The sequence below is a fragment of the Salarias fasciatus genome, chromosome 6, assembly GCF_902148845.1.
Source record: "Salarias fasciatus chromosome 6, fSalaFa1.1, whole genome shotgun sequence".
Classification (NCBI taxonomy): Eukaryota; Metazoa; Chordata; class Actinopteri; order Blenniiformes; family Blenniidae; genus Salarias; species Salarias fasciatus.
In genome coordinates, this window is record NC_043750.1 from 4,898,616 (window position 1) to 4,914,284 (window position 15,669).

General features: G+C 45.2%; 1 protein-coding gene across 1 annotated transcript; it reads left to right on the forward strand.

Annotated features, from left to right (window-relative positions):
• On the forward strand, positions 1–13,560 carry LOC115390660 (uncharacterized). Its single transcript, XM_030094594.1, has 12 exons — positions 1–78; positions 2,479–2,614; positions 8,931–9,013; positions 9,577–9,747; positions 9,831–9,948; positions 10,056–10,137; positions 10,399–10,486; positions 10,568–10,689; positions 10,786–10,981; positions 11,082–11,178; positions 11,293–11,371; positions 11,921–13,560. Exons 4-12 carry the CDS (start codon positions 9,651–9,653, stop codon positions 12,740–12,742), a joined length of 1,701 nt encoding a protein of 566 aa, XP_029950454.1. The 5' UTR covers positions 1–78; positions 2,479–2,614; positions 8,931–9,013; positions 9,577–9,650; the 3' UTR covers positions 12,743–13,560.
• Positions 13,561–15,669: the final 2,109 nt, after the last annotated feature.

Below are 15,669 nucleotides of genomic sequence, written 5' to 3' on the forward strand. Positions count from 1 at the left end.
TCTTCTTCACGGAGGAGGACCAGCGAGGCCAGTCGCCTGAACCCTCCATCTCCTGCGTCCCGGCCGGGGGAGGACCCGGTGAGTGTGTCCGTCTGATTAACCCGTTCTGTGTCTTATCAGGCCGTGAACAGCAGGTGCAGCCGCTCCGCCGGGGGACAGTAACCAGGCAGGGTCTCCAGTCTTTTATTACACATCACTGACAACTTACAGCACTGTTTCTAGCTGTTTTCCCTCCGCTTTGCTGATGAAAACATCTGATTCAAGATGAATTCGACATGAGGTGATGCTGGGGTTCCTGATAGAGGTGACAGGAGTGTTAAAGGCAGTTTCCACATGAGGGCAGCACAGCTTCAGATCACTTTACAACCAGGACAGACGGCTTAAAGTGAAGAAAAGACGCCTTCCTGATGAAAAACACAACACTGAGAGAGTGTCAAAGCCGTGATAAATGTGTCTGAGTTTAGAGTTAAAGTTCATTCACGCTCGATGTGGGAAAATCCTTCAGAAACCACAAATTCAGTTTCATTTTCATGTCTGTTTTTCTGTCAGACGGAGAGATTTGACATTCAGCCGCTTCAAAGTAGCTTGAAATTCAAAAGGATGTGTTTAAAGCAGGGGTGTCAAACATAAGGCCCGTGGGCCAAAACCTGCCTGCAAAGAGGCTCCAATCTGGTCCATCAAACGACTCAGAAAATTGTAAAAAAAAAAAAAAAAAAAGAAAAAGTTGATGAAAACATCAATTTTTTATGAAACTTCTGAAGAATGTCTCATGTAAAAACACCTGAGGTGAGACATCAGCATGAAAACAGTCATTTCATTGCATTTTGCATCAGAAGGTTTTATTGAAACTGGCTTTATGTTGAGATTTTAGTCATTTTCTGAAGGAAATGTTTGTTTTTTGAAAAATACAGAGATTTCTGTGACTGCATGAGGCTTCTGGAGTAAAACGTGTTTCACACTCCTGGTCGCTCCAGTAGGAACAGTCTGCTATGCTGACATGTGTGCCAGTGTGTGTGTTGTGTGTCTAAACCCCGGCGTGAGCAGCACGGAGTCAGCTCCATAAACGCGGTGGAGCGTTCATCATGTGAGATGTTCATCGTCTTCACCACAAAGCCAGATCAACGCTTCGACCACTTCAGTTCTTGCTCGTTGACTCTGAAGTGAGAGGAGTCAGTCTCCTGATCTGACTCGAAGGAAAATGAAAGAACTTCAAAAGAAATGCTAACAGCGCTCATGATGAACTGCAGTGCTTTGAGATTTGAGCTTACTGAGGTTACTGAGAGCAGCAGCATTACAGGACTGGAGAAAACAAAGGATGATTTTAGACTGAAAGATGAACGAAGAAATCCATAGATGATTCTGAAAAGCTGCTGACTGAGGATTGTTGAAAGTACAGTTACGTCCTGTAAATAAACACAGATAGAACAAAGTAAAATTGCAATTTTAAATCAGTTAAAGGGCAACTCTGGTTTTTTGACACCTGGACCTTATTTCTAGGTGTGTGCATGCTCATATACTCACTCAGACAAACATGGTGCAGCTCGGAGTCCTCCAGAAGTTATTTAGATCCAACCGATTTAGCCGCACTTTAGCGGGGGCCACGGCAAGGGGGCTTCAGCACGGGACATAATCTCTGCAAGATTGCTCATTTCAGCTATATTTCTTCATCCATCGCCAGTGTTATCATAAAGTCAGCTCGTCCACCGTCTTCAGGTGGGTTCTGTCCTTTCTTTGTCTGCCATATTTTGGCATGGAAACCTCGCCAACAACAATCAGAACTCAGTCTGAAGAGTCGTTCAGCATCTAAAGCAGCTGTGGTGAAATCCAGCAGTCTGACTAAACCTCCGCTGCTCCGTCCATCTGCACAGATCAAACTCATCCTCTCTGGGTTCTGTGCTCGGTTTTGCACTGGAGCTGTGCACTTTGCACATTTTGCGCTTTTGACAAGTTGCTGCTCACACTTTGTACATTTATATGGCTTCTTATGTGTTTTTTAAACCTGTTCCTTGGTTGTTTGCTGCAAATCAAATTGCCCTTCAAGGGACAAATTAACAAAATGAAGTGAAGTGAAATGAACTCCACTATAACAATAACTGAACACTTTTCAACATTTTGTAAAATCTATTTCTAAAACTAATGATGCATCATGTATTAATGGGCAGATAAAGCTTTAAAAAGACATTAAGTCTTAAAATTTGATTTTTCAATCAGTGTTTGCATTTTAGGAGTGTGTAAGATTCAGTGTGGAGGATGAAATAGCCACTTTTGACGTTTACAAGTAATTGAAACTGAGCAAAGCATGAGGAATGGTGCAGAGGGAATGGAAAGTAGGCTAGCTTTGGGGTTTTCACCTCACGATTTCACATCTTCTTGAAACATAGATAGTGTTACCACTGAGGCACTACCGTGAAAGGAAACCACAGCAACCAAAACAGCTTTTTCACTTTACTCAAAGTTTTCCTGTGCACGTCACTTCAGGTCCCGAGGCAGATTTTACACGCCGACGGGTCTCAGAGCAGCCTGGGCGACTCCAGAGGCTCGACGCCGACTGACGGGTCAGGGAGTTAAAGTGGGGACAGCCGGAGAGAGCCGTCCACCGGAAGCTACTGCAGAGGTAGGATTCTCCGTGGTTAGACCAGACGGTCGGTCAGACGCCAGCAGAATGACGAGGCTGAGCTCAAGACAGTCTGTTGATGGCGATGATAATGTCATGATTAGAAAATCTCCATCACTGTATCTCCTGTCTCCGCTTTGACAACTCCGATGGAGAGAATGTCGGTTGATTTAGACCCTGATTGCATTTCTCGTGTAGACAAGAAGAGTGAATCCTTTAATCAGAATTGGGGATGAAGTGGTTGGAACCCAAAGGAACATCGCATCACATAACATTCTTCAAACTATGCTTCGTTCCCTTTGTTGTCTCAGCTTGTTCCGTGACTTTTCATTTCTTTGGTCGTGGCTCTGTGTTTTCAGATCCACAGCAGAGCATCGGTGCTCACAACGCCTCCGTGCGCTCATAGCTTCATATCCATCCATATGCTTTATGTGGTGGCCTTGATACTGAATGTGAGCAGGGAAAAGCTCCAGCAGCTTGATGACTGCGTCGTGAGCTTGTTGTTTCATCTTGATGCGTCGTGACTGCTGCTGAAACTCACATTTCAGGGTCAAAAACTGACGTCATTCTAAGCAAGAACTGAGCGATTCCTCGGTACTTATGATCTTCTCTGTCACTTCATGACAGAGGTAGGAGATTGGAACCTGATCAAGTCATCTCCATGCCATGTTTTTGCTCTGACCATGTATAGCACCAGATGAATCTAACCAACCCTGCTCCTCAGCTTGTCTGTGGTACATAGTGAGGGCAAAAACATGGAGATGACTTGATCAGGCTCCAATCTCCCACCTCTGCTTCATGATCAACTCCAGCAAATGTGTGATGCTCCCAAATCAACATTAGCAAGAAAACATCTCCCTGATTCTCTGCCATGAAGATTCAGGTCAGTTCTGATGCCTAAAAGGTCACCCACCCAACACCCGCAGGGGTCAAACTCTCAAGGTGCAAAGCTGTATGCAGATGACAGGAATGTATATTTGTTACCAGTTCCTCATGAAGGTAAAACCTTTGTTTCAAAATGGAAGGAGAGGAGATAGGTTAAGAGACAGATGAGTTAAAAAAAAAAAAAAGGGGGATGCGTGGGTGAAAGAGTGACGAAGTAGGTTGTGGTGCGTGTGGGAAGGAGACAGACATGAGAAACACTCATGAAGCAGAGTGGAGGAGTGGGGAAACACATAAAGCACCAAGCCTGCGCTTTCAAGTGTGTCAACAGGCCAGCATGCTGCACAACAAGCTGAAGCCAGGAACCGAAGAATGAGGGAAACTACAGAGTCTGGATGTTCAGTGAGAGACGGGATCCTCAGCGATCTGAATGCAGAATGCCTCCAATGATTGAGACGAGTCCACTTTTAGCTCACGCTGCTGCTGTTTCCTGCCTATGAACCTTCCTCCCACATGCTGCATACTGGCTTCATGCTGAATCCTCCCTCCATCGACCCACCTGCATCCTGTAAAATACAAAAAGTCAAGCTTTGCAACTAAATCAACTGAAGCCATCCAAATAAAGCCGTTGATGTCAAATCAGTCTTCTGGATCCTCTTCTGGATAGCTGAGGTATTCAACCACATTTTAGCCAGAGCAAGACACGTCTGCAGCAGCAGCACAGTCCAGCCTCTTTTCCCAAAGCTAAACACACTCTTGAGAATCAAGCGGATGACTAAACATCAACTTAGCAGCAAACAGCAACACATCAGCAGCATCAGCTCGCAGTGGTCTCAATGCAGCAGCAGCTCAGTGAACACACTTCACCTTTACAGCTCTTCCTTCTCTTAGCGCTGATGAGGCTGGTAAAGCCCAGTTTTCTGAGAAGATCACGATCAGTGACCATCAGAGAGGCGATTCAGTCTGTTTTGAGTAAAGATAGAGTCAAGATTTCTTGAATATCAATCAGATAAACACAAAGAAAAACGTTCTTTATGCTCTTTCATGTTCCAGTCACTCAGAAAGGCTTCATCTCTTCCAGCTTGCTTTAATTATTTTAAAGTAAAATTCACCATATGGTGAAACAGTACTGTTGTAAACTGTTTTTGTCAGTGAATGAAATGATGTGGCCTCATTTACTGCGGCTGTGTGTTCCAGAAAACAGCCCTCAGCCATTGGCATAACCCTCAAACTACCCGTCAGTCAACAGCACTGCAGCTCGGAGCTGAAAGCCTCAAACTATACTGTGAGTTTTCAAGCAATACTGAAGGTTTTTTTTCCCCCAGAATGACTTCTGTACACTAATTTGATGGCTAAAAAAGTTCACTTTAACTGCACTAAAATATGATCTGCTGATAATTTAACGGCTGATGTTGTTTTATTCTCAAACACAGACGATTCCCTTCATGATCGCACCAGTCGGTCATGATGTTAGGCTCTTTTTATAAAACGTATTTCTCAAGTTATGTTCAATTTAGAATGATCAGACTTGATGGTTGGTGGCATCATGTTGTGAGTCTCCGATTCTCTCCTGCGTGGCAGCTTCTTCTGCCTGTTCTGAATGGAAACTGTTGCTTTTCTGGGAAGAGATGTGGGTTTAGGAAGTGGTTTGAGTTTCTGTGTGTGTGCGCGCATGTAGGTGCCTACATGCGCGTGCGTGTGTGCGGTTATTTTTTTATTCTTCGTGCTAGCGTCTGCCTGAAACACAGAAAGGAAACAGAGAGAAGAGGCTCGTCCTTCTCGCTGTCGGCCCATATCGGGGGAAGTCCAAATGTCAGCAGCAGCCGGATACAAACCAAACAGAAACAGCTCTGGGTAGGAGGTTTCGGGGAGGCACAACGCTGAGATCACATCTGAGAAAGTGAGACGACCAAGATCTTTCATCTTGATAAAGGACAAAAACCTCCTCCAGGATGGTTATCTACTGGGTTTAGTGTTGTAGTCCAGACCAAGACCAAGAGTATCCCAAGACCAGAGGAACACCAGAGCATTTGGAGATACTAAGATCAAATTATCTCTAGACTTGTGGGCCTGATACTGAGTGAGGACCAAGATCCGAGCATCCCCGGACTGAGACAGGACCAAGACTTTAAGGCGCCGATGCCAAGATCATGAAAATATGGTCTCAAGCACAACAGCACACAGTTTGATCCCCGTCTGTCCATGTTGAAATGACCTGAAGCCTCCAGCAGCTCTCAGCGCCGTGTAACAACCAGCCTGTGCTTCCACGTTAGATAACATAAAAATAAATGTCCTTTTTTAAAGCAATTCTCGAAAGCGGAGACGGAGAGTCTGGAGATAACTGATCTCGGTGGAAGTTTCTAGAGTCAACTCACCGCTGTGAAATGACTCAGTGATGATTCGAGTAGATAAAGTTATTGTAACGGCGATGATCATCATTAAGTGGAAAGAGGAAGCTCATGTCGAGGAAATTACAATTAAAACGAGAGCAATACTGAGAAGGGTGTGAGCAGCCTGACAGTGGCACAATATCTGCTTTATGCAGCGCAGCGGCCCTCTGGAGGAACTCTTCACTTTGTTAAATTGAGGAAATGCGCCTGTTTGTTGCCAGTCACTGTGGGTTTTCTCTCAGTTCAGCTCTTTAGATTTTCTCTCAGTTTCACGGTTTGTTTTTTTTAGTTATTGATTAGCTTCAGTCTCTCTTCTGTTTACTGTATTATCTGCTGCGTTTCTGATCCTGAGGCTTTAAAACGCTTCTCATGCTGATCTACTGCCGGTCAAATGCATTAGGATATTCAAAATTTGTAACTCACACTCAACTCATGCACACACACACACACACACACACACACACACACACACACACACACAGAGTTCATGGTATGACTGAAAAACACACAAATCCGTGGCGTAATGTTTGCCGGCGCTCAGTGAAAGCAGGCAGTGAAAGTGTCTCCGTCTGACCATCGACGATTTCAACACAGTTTTCACTTTTGTTGGCGACTGCACAGGCGGGCAGCCCAGTTTACTGTTTACCTCCGGAGCTGTTGCTGTTCATCACCTGATTAATGCATTTGTTTCAACAAGCTCCAACATCCAGATCAAAGATCTTCCTCACTCTGACTCGGGTTGATCCTCAGCTCAGGCTCAGCAGCACTGCGGCAACAACGCTGCCTGCAGGAAGTCACTACCTGGATACGCTTTGTTTGCAGCAAAGTAACAGAAACTTTTGGGGAAGTCGCTTTAATCAGGTAGCGTCCGCATCTTTGCGAGAAATGGTCAATAACACTGAACAGTTCTGCTGTGCCGTGTTGTTAAACTGCAGTAAAAACCAACGAATCATCTGCAAGACGGATTGATTCAGCTCAGCTTTTCTTTCCTCATCTTTAAAATGACTCTTTCTGCTCGTTTCCCATGTTTGTTCACCTTAAAATCCTTCGGTTTGATGACGCTCTTCACACCTTGTTTGACAGGAAGTGCTCTTTGTCAGGGTGGAACAATGAGGTTTGACAAAAAAAAAAAAAGCGAAACAGCCCGACCTTTATGAAAACCTCAAAAACATTTGACCAGAGAAAACATGTGACATTTCCTCTGTGCACAGAGGTGAAAAGAAATAAAGAAGAAAGAAGCAAAACAAGGCGTTGTTGATCTATCAGACAGTGCGTGAGTTTGAGAGGATGGATGGAAGAATGACGAGTTTGATGAACTCCTCACAGATCTGGAGATTTCAGAGACGTCTGAGGCATCGAGGCGTCAGCGTTGGATTTCAGACAAAGGAGCAAAAGAAATCAGCATTATTTCAACAATGTCCGAAACTTTATGCCTTCCTGTTTTTGAAAAGAACAAATTAAAACGTCTCACGACGATTGGAAAAGAGTGAACTTATAACATAATGTAATGAAATGGAAAATATCATATGTAATAATACTGTGCATAAAGCATCAGTATTCACATTTTTAAGCAGCAGTTATTGTATTCTGTTGTAAACACATTCATGCAGTAACTTCAGGTTTCTTTGCGATGTGTGCATTTGTTTTTAATTGCATATTTTATCATGGGAACATGTCAGTATTTTGGGGATGTGTTGTAATGTATTGAATACAGTCAACATGCAGGCACTGTGTTTCACACGCTCAGTGAATTCAATCCGACGTTTCAGGCGCTTCATTTGTCGGAACTTTTAAATATTTTTTAACCTTTAAAGATCATTAATTCTCTTTAATCCAGTAAACAGTTTCCTAACGGCACGCTGGTTACACAGATAAGAAATGAGTAAGTTTGAAATCGCTCTGCTCGGGTAGTTTGTGAAGTGAAAGTTGTTTTTTTGGATCAGTAGGTGTTTTGCGGTTCGAGTGTCAGGGGGGCTTCACCACACACACGCACTCTCACACACACTCTTTGTTTTTTCAGTTTGTTTTTCTTCGGTTGGGACAGAGTCGGTCTGAGTGGAATCTTCCACTGATCACTGCATGGACCGAGAGAGGGGGTCAGTCATGGGAGAGGTCGAGCCTGGGGTGTCAGAGTCAGGAGGACGGAGTCTGGAGGGCCAACGGGCCAAACTCCTCCGTCTCCTCTCATCTGCTGCTGGAGACCTCAGTCCATTTGAAAAAAGAACAAGTTCTCGTCCGTCTTCCGCAGATTTGGGACGTTTGAATTTTACTCTATTTGTACAGAAATATGACTTCTTACATTCTCAGAACTTACTATTTTAGCTGATGTGGATTCAGGTTCACAGCGAAAGGCGCTGATAAGGGCTGGATGTCAGCAGGACTTCCTGTATTTCCTTAAAGCACATTAAAGAGGGGTGTGTCTCACTTTGCCCCCTTCAAAATTAAACTTAAAGTTGTGATGAAGAGTAAAAGAGATGAACATGTCCTTCGTGTGCCCTCACACACAGGTGATTGAGAGTCACAAATTATTTGGGGAACACACTTGGATTTGAGGAGGAAGCAAAAAAATCCAGGTAACATGCAAACTCAAAACCAGATCTTTGAGCCGTGAACTAAACAGCGCCTGGAGGGTCTGGTTGGAGGAAGAGGAGCGTTTCATGGACCCAGAGTGGGTTGAGAGGGTCCATGGTGCTGGAGACAGGGAGCCCTGCACCGTGACGGCTGAAATTAAGGTGAAAAATCAGGTTCAGATGAAGGAAGTCACTTAATCTGAGGAGAAGTCGTGTTTTAACACAAGATTAATGTGACGCATGAAAACAATGACCCTGTACGCAATCAGACGCTTGGATGGAAAAATGTTCAAATGTATCAGAAAAAATAATGGGAAACTGCTCTGAGACGGAAACTTCTTATTTCCACAAAAACACGCCGGTGAGGGCCTGTCTGCAGGCGGAGGATCAGAAATGTGAGGTTCTGATTGGTTTGTGGTTTGCTTTCCGAAGAATGACCTTCAGACGCCTCTGAACTCTCGCATCTCTCTGCAGGTTATCGCAGCGCGAGCAACAAACCACACGGCTCGCGGAGAAAGATCTGGTCTGAAGCTGAATCTGTGCAGCTTCGGCCTCAGGTGAGACTCCCACTTCTCAGATTTTTGTGAACTGCTGGTCACCAGACCAAAACGGGCCAGCATGCAACAGGGTCATGTTCTAATTTGATGCTTCTATGCTGTCGTGAGGCACCAGATAAACCACCAGATGTGGTTTTTTTCGATGCATGCTGCTGCTGCTGCTGCTGCTCAATCAGCGCAGGTTCCAGACTGATTGAGTTTTGGAAAGTTGTGGTATTTTATCTTCTTGCAGATCTGTCAAAATAAGCGCTTCTCTTGCAGAAGTGATGCGTTGTTGTTAGTAAAACTTCTGCAAATAGAGGATTTGTTTCACTGGATTTAGAGTCATTGTTCAACATGAGAAAAAGATGAATTCATGCACGTTTGTGAAGCTGCCGCTGCGGACTTGGCGGCGCTGCACGGGTCCCTGGGTTTGACACACCTGCTCTAAACGGAGCGCCTCTATATCTGCCGCGGTCAGCCTCCCTCAGCCGCTGGTATTTCTGGTGCTTTGGCTTCTTGCACCTGGCCGAGCAGAAGCGACGCTCAGACCTGTCAGCATCCGCCTGCTTCCACCTGCGCAGGATGAAGAGAAGAAGGAAGCACTGAGCGAGAAGAATCCACCCGACCGCCACCGCGCCGCTTGAACCCAACCGAGATGGAGAGGAACCAGAAAACCCCCGTCCTGCTGCTGCTGCTCTTCCTTCAAGCCTGCAGGGTGAAATGTCACAAGTGTCCCAGCAGTCCGGACCCAAGTGAGTGTCTGATTCACCCTGAGGTGGAGGCCTGCGGGCGGATGATTCCTCTCATGTGGCTTCTTCTTCGCTCTTTCTCTCAGATCTCACCTGCTTCAATGACTTCAACCACACCATGACCTGCGAGTGGAACAGCGCGTCCGATCGCTCAGGCACAGTGTGCACACTGTTTGCTGAAGATAATTATCCGGATTCTTACAGGTAAGGACTGCACAAGAAGAAAAAAACCAAAACAAAACAGAAAGTGTCTCCAGTGTTTAATGCAAATATCATCATGTCCACTTCTGTCCCTGTCAAACTGGATTCAGTGGCTCCTGCGAGCTGGAGCCTGTTGACAGCTCCAGGCCAGCGTTGATGGCGTGCTCCGTGGACTTCAAAACAGAATACATCGTAAGTGAGCACCGAAAACACAGCAGTGAGGGTCATCTGTGTACCGTATGTGTGTTTTATTGTGTTGAAATGTCCCCAGTCAGGTCAAAGTCTCAAATGATAAAGGAAAAGCAAAATGAGTGGGACCTTCTGAATAAAAGGCTAAAATGAAGGGATTTGAGTTCAAAACAGCTTTTTCCATGAAGCTGGTGGCAAATTACAATGACCTGAAGAAAAGTTGAAAGCTTTCCTGCACTGATGAGCCTTCTGTTCTTGTTTCAGTTCTATTTGACTGATAATGTATCCCTGAAAGTAAGCTGTGGCCATGAGAAACACATCGTGTCCATTTCCTACAGGCCGTATTGCCACAGTGAGTAACTTCACAAACCGCTGCCAGCTCCGCCGCTCCGCCGCTCATTTGGCCTCAAACCGTGTTTGTGTGATCCTGCAGTAAAAGTGAATCCTGGGAAGCCCGCCGTCAACGCCACCACCGTTTCCTGGTCCATGCATCATTCGCTCATAGGGAGTTGGAAGTACGAGCTTCAGTGGAAGCGTGGAGACCAAGCGTGGAGTGTATGTGTGCTTCGTAGATTCCTGTCAGAGTGTGAGCGTAGGACGACCCGCGGAGCTGGACCGAGAGCTGAACCCAAACGTTTTCTACTCCGTCAGGAGGCCACGGTGCTGAAACAGGAGAATCTGAGGTCGGGGCGTTTCAAGGTGGAACTGGAGGAAGAGTGGCTGGACCGAGGCCAGAGCTACGAGGCTCGCGTCCGCATGATGGTGGGCGAAGGCTCCGGGCCCTGGTCCGACTGGAGCCCGGCGGCGTCCTGGGTGTCGCCGGTCGGGAGATCCAAACAGCCGCCAGGTAGAAATATGAAGCAGCTTTCACCCGACCCAGTTTTCCTTCACTGGTCGGTCCACATGTGAGCCTATAAACGAACGGTGCCGTCCGGCGTGTTTCTCAGAGGCTGCTGGGAGCGTTTGGCAGATGAGCGTTGTCGTAGCGGCGGCGGCCGTCCTGCTGCTGATCGGCGCTGTCATCATGCTGAAAAGACCCACCTGGTGAGGCCAGAGGAACCGGTCGGTTCTGTTACAGAGCTTTCTGGTTTCTTTAAAAAAAAAAAGAAAAAAAAGAAATGTATTTCCAGGAATATCAGAGTGGTTGTGATGTTTCAGGGTTTACGTGGTGAAGAGGATCCGGGGCCCGCCGGTCCTGACCCCCCCCATGTCCCTGCTGCAGGACGACACGCTCCAGGTGAGCGCACCGCTCCACTCTGGAATTCTGAATTGGAATTAGAATTACTTTAGCATTTTTGTTCAGAATTCCTAGCTTAAAAATATTTCTCATTTTAATTATTGTTATATGCATTATTGTTTCTTTATTCTTATTTTTTTAAAAATCTGTGCAATGGAGAGTTGCTGTTAGAGTTTCGACCCTAACCCTCCGTTCACTCTTCTGTTTTCGCCGTTAGTTCGGCCAGATTTCACCTCTGAGGCAGATGTCGGCTGAACTCAGAATCACTTTCACAGTTCCATCGTTTCCTCCTTTTTCGTGCTTAAATTTATCTCCCAGGAAGTGTTTGTTCCCCGTCAGACGCTGAACTGAAAACATTAAATTAGTCCTTCGATTTGAGAGGAACAGGAGCATTGTGGGTTTCTGCACCCAGACTTTGACAGTTGTGAAAAGATCTGTTATTTTCAGTTTCTCCGGTGGAGGAAGGAGCCCGGCAGCGCTCTGATTCGTTGGCGAAGCGACCTGCTTGCTGACACTCATCCCCCCTTCCTGTCCCCGTTTCCCCCTCAGAGCTGGCTGCAGCCGTACTTCACCAGCGACTCCTTCCACTCCGTCCTGAAGCCGGTGGAGGTCGTCTCGGTGGAGGTCGCCTCCGCCGTGGACGCCGTCGTCCCCTGGAAGCCCCAGACCAAGGCGTCCACAGAGAAGGGCGGCTTCGACTCCACCGGCTCCAGTTTTTCTAACCCCAGCTACTCCGACCTGTGCGGCGGCCCTCCGCCCGTTTTCCCGCTGTCCGCCGGGAGCCTGGAGGCGTGCGCCGCCGACTCGCCGTACGGGCCTGTCGGGAGCGGAGCGGCGGACCGGAGCGGCGAGGAGCCCAGGGCGGAGGAGGAGAAGGACGTGGACATCCTCAAGCTGTTCTGTAAAGAAAACAGCGGCGCCGAGTCGGCGCCGGACGGCGAGAAGCTGCAGGTGGAGCGCCTCCGGCTGCAGAGCCTGGACTCGGGGGTGTGCAGCGGCGAGGAGGTGAGTCAGGAGAGCATGGAGGCCGACAGCATCGGCGGCCACGACGAGGAGGCCGACGGCGGCAGCGCCATCAAGGTCGACTTCCGGACGCTGCTGGGAAGCAGCAGCGTCTTCAGCAAGGGCTCCATCCTGGTTTGCTCGGGTTACAAGGCGGTGGAGAAGCTGAGCTGCGGCCCGGTTCTGCCCCGCCGGGATTCGAACCCGCCCAGCAGCCGCGAGGAGCCGGAGGAGAAGTCCCCAGAATCCACTCCTCTGCTCCTCCCGCCCTGCTCCGTCCTCTCCCAGCATGCTCTCCTGATGGCTGCTGGCAGCTCAGTGGAGCCCTCTGGTGACGGGTACACGCCAGTGAGCAGCTCTGACCCCTGACCCCTGACCCGATCAACCATCAGGGCCCCATGACCGTTATGAATGTAGTATTCTTATCACGTTATTCATCAATACTGGACAGAATGAGAGTTCACCATGGAGGACTGAAACTACAATTAAAGATAAATACAGAAAGATAAAAATGGCTCAATAAACATATTTTTATGCCAAAACATTATACAAAGATTAATATTTTTTTTTAATGAGAAAAACTGTAAAATATGACTAAAACTGTATATTTCTTTTGTCGTTTTCAACAGTTTCAATGTAAATTTGTGATGATATTCCCATTTCAGTTCCATTTGTTTTTTACCTCCGCCAGGAGGTCATGGAATCACGCCCGTTTGTTGATTGGTCTGTCAGCAAGATTCCGGAAAAAGTAGTGGACGGATTGCAATGAAACTTTGTGGGAAGGTGGGTCTTGGGCTAACTTAGAGTCCATTCAATTTTGGTGAAGATTCGGATCACTGTCTGGATCCAGGAATTTATTAAAGGATTCTTTATCATTGACAGATAGGGAGTCTTTCACATGGTTGGGCAGGCCCGCCAACAGGGGGCGACAAACGACTGGTTCACACAGGACGCACCGCGCGTGGACGCGGAAGCGCCGAGCACCGACTGTCTGATCGGCGCCCCTGTTAACCTATCTGACGGTTCATACAGGAGGCACGGGACAGCGCCGCGCACATAGCGGCTTGCGCCGTGGACCGCGGCCGCTCCGCTCCTCTCTATTTTCTCGGCGCCGCGCGCCGTGCACCGCCAGTTGTAAAGCTGGACAGAGCAGATCGCACCACACAGGAAGTCGGGAACGGAAAATACGAGAGAATCCGGTCAATTTTCAAATTAAAATGACATAAAATAACATAAATTATGTTGCTTTTCTGTTTTCCTTTTCAGATGAACACACACACACACACACACACACACACACACACACACACACACACACACACACACACACAATCTTACATTTTCTTCTTCTGTTTTTTCCAAGAATGTTTATTTATATTTCTCTATATATATTTCTGCCTAATTATGCAAATGAGGGGGCGTGGTTTAAAGGTATAACTGGGATTCTCACAACAGTGAAAACAAATATACATTTTTAATCACATTTTTTCAGTTTTTTTTTCTCATGGCAAAAATAGTATATTTCTTTTAACTTGTTTACATAAGAATTTGTTTCTTGAGCCATTTTTATATTTCTGTATTTATTTCTAATTACAGCAGTTTGGGTCCTTCATCGCTCACGAGCTGCTATGCATGTTGAAAATCCTGATGCTCGAAAATGACCTGACTTCTTGAAAAAATGCATATCAATTCTTGATAACACATTTTAAACTTGTTTTTTTGTGGATCGATGCGTGGTGGTCGGTGCGTCTCATCAGGAGAAATATGTAGGCCTTTTTCATCTTTATTTTTTAAGTAGACTCGATTTTCTTGTTGTCAGATTACTTCATTTAAATGTAATGCGGAAAAATTCTCAGTTTCATACGGCGTACTTGAAAAGGTCTAAGATGACTTAACCAGCTGCATTATTAGAATTTTTGGATCCAAACAGTAAAACAGTGTTAAAACAAGATCTCTTATATCCTCTAATGTACACAAGCCTTTCTTATTGGTGCATTTTGAGGTTTTCCTGCAGTAATTTGTCAGGTTAAACTGCTTTTGCTAATTACTGTTTGATTTTGTTCCTTTTGTGGTCACATTCTTTGGGTTTTTGGACACTTTCTCACAAGAAGAGGAAAAATGATAATTAACATAAACATTCAGTGCTTCGCTTGTGTTTCTTTTTAAAGCATGTTTTATGTGGTTCAAAGAGTGTAGAGCAGGCGTCTGATCCTGACGTGCTGGAAGGAACCCCGAACTCCTACAATGGAAATGTGGAAAGCTCAAATGAAGGAAATGGCTACTTATGAAAAAATGCTGATGAGACTGAATGGTGGGAATGAGGCTGCTAATGAAGAATGGGAGAGTTTTAGAGATTTTGTATATGTAAGGAGCTAAAAAGTGAATATTATTGTGAATATAAGCATATGAAGAATGTGCCACATCTGCTAAACACCCATTATATGTTAAACCCTCTCAATTTTTCATTAGAAACTTTGTGATGGACATTGCCTGCTAAAAAACCTGCCTTTTTAGGTTAGTTATTTAGTTCTAGTTTTTTTTTTTTTTTTTTTGTTTTTTTTTGGGGGGGGGGGGGTTCCTTTCCTTTTTTGTTGTGAATGTTCTTGTTCTTGTTGAAAAAATGAAAAATTCAATAAAAAATGTGAATTATAAAAAAAAAAAAAAAAAAAAAAAGAGTTTAGAGCAGGGATGTGAAACAGTCGCCACATATGGCCTGAATTCATCATAATAACCTTTAACCTCTGAGAAAAACAAATAGGCAGGTCCTAATTTGAATCATTATTTTATATTTTTATATTATTATTATATTTTTATTTTCTTTTAATAGAGGAATCAAATGTTGTTTTTGTTGTTTTATTGAACTATTTTTGTCTCCCTCCCTTTGTTTTTATGTTAACGGATTGTGAGTATTTGCTGATTTCCTGTTGGGGACTTTTTTTTTTTTTTGTCAATAATATGTTCGCTGTGTTCTCAGTTGCATGACAGTATTCACAACACAGGGTATGCTTCAATCTAAGAATGTGAATGAAAACTCCATTGATTGATTGACTGATTGGTTAAAGTTCATCTAAAGTCCAACAAAGCTGCGACAGTCATGCTTTCAGTGAACAAAACTGTAGCGATACTTAATAAACGTGGTGAAATAAAACAAGGAAATAAACTTTGAGAACAGCGATGGTCAAGTGTGAAATATTTATTCACATTATTAATTTACGTGTGTGTGACCGTTATTTTAAATTTGATTGGTTTGTGTGTTTTCATGGAAAATGTCTATATACTGTATCTGTTAATGGGTT